This window comes from Triticum dicoccoides, chromosome 1A (genome assembly GCF_002162155.2).
Source record: "Triticum dicoccoides isolate Atlit2015 ecotype Zavitan chromosome 1A, WEW_v2.0, whole genome shotgun sequence".
Lineage (NCBI taxonomy): Eukaryota > Viridiplantae > Streptophyta > Magnoliopsida > Poales > Poaceae > Triticum > Triticum dicoccoides.
Genome location: NC_041380.1, coordinates 386232862 through 386237779, shown reverse-complemented (window position 1 = coordinate 386237779; position 4918 = coordinate 386232862). Strand labels below are relative to the sequence as shown.

General features: G+C 54.7%; 1 protein-coding gene across 1 annotated transcript; it reads left to right on the top strand.

Annotated features, from left to right (window-relative positions):
- The first annotated feature begins 722 nt into the window (after positions 1 to 722).
- LOC119275096 (protein NRT1/ PTR FAMILY 6.3-like) lies at positions 723 to 4918 on the top strand. Its single transcript, XM_037555884.1, has 4 exons — positions 723 to 980; positions 1096 to 1313; positions 1393 to 1973; positions 3786 to 4918. Exons 1-4 carry the CDS (start codon positions 842 to 844, stop codon positions 4633 to 4635), a joined length of 1788 nt encoding a protein of 595 aa, XP_037411781.1. The 5' UTR covers positions 723 to 841; the 3' UTR covers positions 4636 to 4918.

Sequence of the window (4918 nt, the reverse complement as noted above, 5' to 3'; positions counted from 1 at the left end):
AGTTGACCATGTTATATGACAAAAATACCTCTAGACCCACATGTCACCTCTCTCTTTCTCACAATGATAAGTGTGACCCCACTTGTCAGGAGTAAGCAAGCGAATAATTTTACAGAAAAATAAGAACAATGTTGGGATCAAATGGGACCCAAACTTTATTGTAGTGAGATAGAGGAAGAGCTGACATGTTGGTACATTGTACATGGCCTAACGAAGCAATGATATTTTTTAACAGTTAAAATTCTTAGTGCCAAATCAGAGTAGCGGTAGACAATTCAGAGTAGTAGTGAAATGAATGATAAAAACCTTTTTTTAAAGAAAATAGAACAAGCAAACCAACCTGTGGTTGGATGGTTAGAGGGGCAGTGATATCCCCAGCCCACCAGGGTTTAAGTTCTGGTGTTTGCATTATTTCAGAATTTTCGACGATGCGCTTGTATGTATGAGCGCTTACGATCTGAACTGTGTTAAAAAAAACAAGCTAGCCAATAATTGAGCGATTAATTAACGAGTGCCAGAGTCATGTGAAAAAGAACCCTGGGAGGCAGGATACGGTGGCTATTTTTGTGGCAGAAGGAGACAACGACTAATTAACCACAAACTAATCACACTTAGCTCGTCAACGAAAGCAAAGGTGAGATGCAGCCCGAATCCCGAGGCAGAGATCCACCGGCTTCCCGCTATAAAAGAAGCCCCTCAACCCCGCAGGACCACTCCACCAGCATCCTTGATCACCTCCCCCTCGAGCCCGAGCTTCCTCGTCACCGCACTCCCTGTCCCCCCGGCCGCTCGCTCGATCCTGTCATCACGAGCACGTGAGAGGCTTGATCTTGAGGCAGAGATGGGCTCGGAAGCGCTGCCGGAGACCGTGGCGGAGGCCGGCAAGCAGGGCGCCGCCCTGACAGACGCCTGGGACTACAAGGGCCGCCCCGCGGCCCGCGCCACCACCGGCGGGTGGGGATGCGCCGCCATGATCCTAGGTATATCTTACGAGCGCCCCTGTCGTTTTGCTGCATGGCCGCTTCGTGGGATGCTGTTCGATCGATCGTGTGGGTGTGGGACGAATGGAGAACTGAGATCTTGGTTTTGGTGAAGGCGCGGAGCTGTTCGAGCGGATGACGACGCTGGGCATCGCGGTGAACCTGGTGCCGTACATGACCGGCACCATGCACCTGGGCAGCGCCGCCTCCGCCAACACCGTCACCAACTTCATCGGCACCTCCTTCATGCTCTGCCTCCTCGGCGGCTTCATCGCCGACTCCTACCTCGGCCGCTACCTCACCATCGCCGTCTTCTCCGCCGTCCAAGCCACCGTACGTGACTTGCACATAACCCACAGTTGCACGCCTAGGATCTGTCCCCGTACTGACCTGCATAGCTACATCGATGCAGGGCGTGATGATACTGACGATCTCGACGGTGGCGCCGGGGCTGCGGCCGGCGGCGTGCGGGGACGCGACGGGGCAGAGCCCCGACTGCGTGCCGGCGAACGGGACGCAGCTCGGCGTGCTGTACCTGGGGCTGTACATGACGGCGCTGGGGACAGGCGGGCTCAAGTCGAGCGTGTCCGGGTTCGGGTCGGACCAGTTCGACGAGTCCGACGACGGCGAGCGCAAGATGATGATGCGCTTCTTCAACTGGTTCTACTTCTTCGTCAGCATCGGCGCGCTGCTGGCCGTCACCGTGCTGGTGTACGTGCAGGACAACGTCGGCCGCCGGTGGGGCTACGGCGTCGTCGCCGTGGGCATCCTCTGCGGGCTGGGCGTGTTCCTGTCCGGCACCCGGAAGTACCGGTTCAAGAAGCTCGTGGGCAGCCCGCTGACGCAGGTCGCCACCGTGACGGCCGCGGCATGGAGGAAGCGCTCCCTGCCGCTGCCGTCCGACCCGAGCATGCTCTACGACGTGGACGACAAGGCCGCCGCCGGCGAGGACCTCAAGGGCAAGCTGAAGCTCCCCCACAGCAAGGAGTGCCGGTAAGCATTCGCTCAAGAGCATCGCTCCTCGTACCTAAATTGCCTAGTCTGCTGCTTTAACAACTAATTAACCTGCTAGACGAGTTCTAGGAGATGAATCGTCTGACAAAGTTGTATCAGGCCAGGTTGTCTGATACTCCCATTACTTTAAATGGGATTAAACTGAGATTTGAGTATCCAGCCAGGGAGCTCATCATTGGTGGTACTAGCATGGCCCAGCGCGACATTCACATCCCTACCCATTGTCCACAAATAAAATAAATGTCTCTTCATTTACCAAAACAACTCTCTGCCTCCCTCTCTCTCTCTAACCGGTCACAACACATGCAGGCCCATTTGTTTTGGCTAAAAAAGGGTTGTAGCAATGCTTCACGTATCTAGCTTATACAAGTCCGAACAGTACAGTACTTCCTGAATCTTAGTTCAGAAATAGCTAGCTAGAATAGACACTAGGCAATGGTCCAGTGTCCAGTGATTGTAAGCAAGTGTCAAGCAAAGCTAGTGTTGGGCTATCTACTGTACATTCATGTCACGCATGTGTGGGCCAACACGTACAGTAGTGTGTCGCGGCGAAGCCCGGCCTGCCAATTATTAACAATTTGGGCACGCGATCGATTGAGTTGGCACCGGCCCACGGTGACTAATGGAGTACGTGACATGGACACGATGTGTAGTGTAGAGCGACAGTGCACGGCCATGGCCCCATGGATCGTGCCACATCTATCGCGTATTGCGGAAATCTAGCTAGCCGGGATTAATCGATGGGATTTAAATGAGATATTCAGTTCCAACGTCCAAGCGTGTAGCTGTCAGCCGGATACGTTCCCCGCTCGCCGTATCAGATAAGGCAGGCTACGTGACCGGCCACGAATCGCTAACAAGCTAGCTAGAAAAAAAATACCCGGAAAAAAATTACTCCCTCCAATCCAAAAATAAGTGTGGTGGTTTTATTACAAATTTAAACTAAAACCACGACACTCATTTTGGATCGGAGTGAGTACTACTGTATATACCAGCAAAAAACTTGTACTCACTCCGATTCATCTTAATTGTCATTGATTTGGTACAATTCTAACCGTGATATTTTTTTAGTCGGAAAGTTACATAGAAACTTCGATGGGTCAATTTAGGGAAAGTTTCGGCGCAAGAAACAGCCACAGCCCACAGCCACTGCTTTTATGTGAGAGGCATCTCGCAGCTTCCCTGCGAGAGAAACGTGCAATGCATCGCGTTTTTGGGTTCGGCCGAGATCGACCGATCCAAAGCCAAGTGGAGTGGTCGCGAGCTAGTTCCTTGTAAGTTTTCGTGGCCGGCCAGTTGCCTGCCCAACTCCCACGGGTGGCACTGCCCAGCCTCATGACAATATGCAGCTTTGCTCAGGCTCACGGCTCACGGGCTCGCTGCCACGCCCAAAGGTCACTCCACTGAGAACACCTCCTCCAAGACTGGCAAGATTCCGTGCATCAGCATCGACTTTTGTGCGAGATAGCTGGTGACTTGGTGCAGTGCTCGACCACACGCTTGCACACGTTCCAGTAGTGGCTCCTGGCATCGTCCCAAGGGCATTATCATATCATATCATATGTCTCGTGTGCTTGTGCTCACGAGTCGCGTACGTACTACGTACTGGAGTAATCGGGACGGAGATCGACGCGCGAGAAGTAGACTCAGTTTTAACGGGACGCATCTCGTCAGCCCAAAGATTCAATTAAAAACGCAGTGGACTCACTCAATTAGTACTACTTCAGTAACTGGCATTGTTAAATCGCTACTGATGTACACTGGCTAATGGCTTTTGATGTGCGAATGCAGATTCCTCGACCACGCAGCCGTCGTCGACCGGGAGTCGCCCGCGGCGGCGAGCAGCTGGACGCTGTGCACGCGGACGGACGTGGAGGAGGTGAAGCAGGTGGTGCGCATGCTTCCAATCTGGGCCACCACCATCATGTTCTGGACCATCCACGCGCAGATGACCACCTTCGCCGTGGAGCAGGCGTCCGTCATGAACCGCGCCATCGGCGGCTCGGGGTTCCTCATCCCGGCGGGCTCGCTCACCGTCTTCCTCATCGGCTCCATCCTCCTCACCGTGCCCCTCTACGACCGCCTCGTGGCCCCCGTGGCCCGCCGCGTCACCGGCAACCCGCACGGCCTCTCCCCGCTCCAGCGCGTCTTCGTCGGCCTCTTCCTGTCCATCGCCGGGATGGCCGCCGCCGCGCTCGTCGAGCGGTACCGCCTCACCGAGTCCGCCGACGGCGTCACGCTCACGGTGTTCCTGCTCATGCCCCAGTTCCTGCTCGTCGGGGCCGGCGAGGCGTTCACGTACATGGGGCAGCTCGACTTCTTCCTGCGCGAGTGCCCCAAGGGGATGAAGACCATGAGCACGGGGCTGTTCCTCAGCACCTGCGCGCTCGGCTTTTTCTTCAGCACGCTCATAGTCACCATCGTGCACAAGGTCACCGGCCACGGGAGCAACGACGGCTGGCTCGCCAACAACATCGACCAGGGGAGGCTCGACTACTTCTACTGGTTGCTCGCCGTCATGAGCGCGATCAATATTGTCTTCTTCACGATCGCCGCCAGGGGCTACGTGTACAAGGAGAAACGCATGGCCGATGCCGGCATAGAACTCGCTGACGAGGAGGCCATGATCGTCGGTCACTGAGGCTGCCCGTGCTGCATGCATGTGTCCGTGTATACACGTGTAGCTCTTTTTTGTTTTTGTTTTCTTTGTCACGTACGTATGCCAACCCACCAATTATAAATATGCAAAACGAAATTTAATCTTGAAAAAAAGAAAAGAAAGGGCAGCGCTGTCGGCCGGGTGATAATCTAAATAGATCCACCGCCTCGGTAGCCGTCAGATGCATTCTCGAATAGCCGTCTGGTCTCTCCAGCCTGAAGGCCAGCTTTTGCAACAAGGCTAGTGTTGCGCTTGATTCTCTGAA

Coding starts and splice junctions, on each gene's coding strand:
- LOC119275096 (XM_037555884.1), top strand. CDS start 842: ATGGGCTCGGAAGCGCTGCCGGAGACCGTGGCGGAGGCCGGCAAGCAG. Junction 981..1,095: donor ATGCGCCGCCATGATCCTAG/GTATATCTTACG, acceptor GTTTTGGTGAAG/GCGCGGAGCTGTTCGAGCGG. Junction 1,314..1,392: donor TCTCCGCCGTCCAAGCCACC/GTACGTGACTTG, acceptor ACATCGATGCAG/GGCGTGATGATACTGACGAT.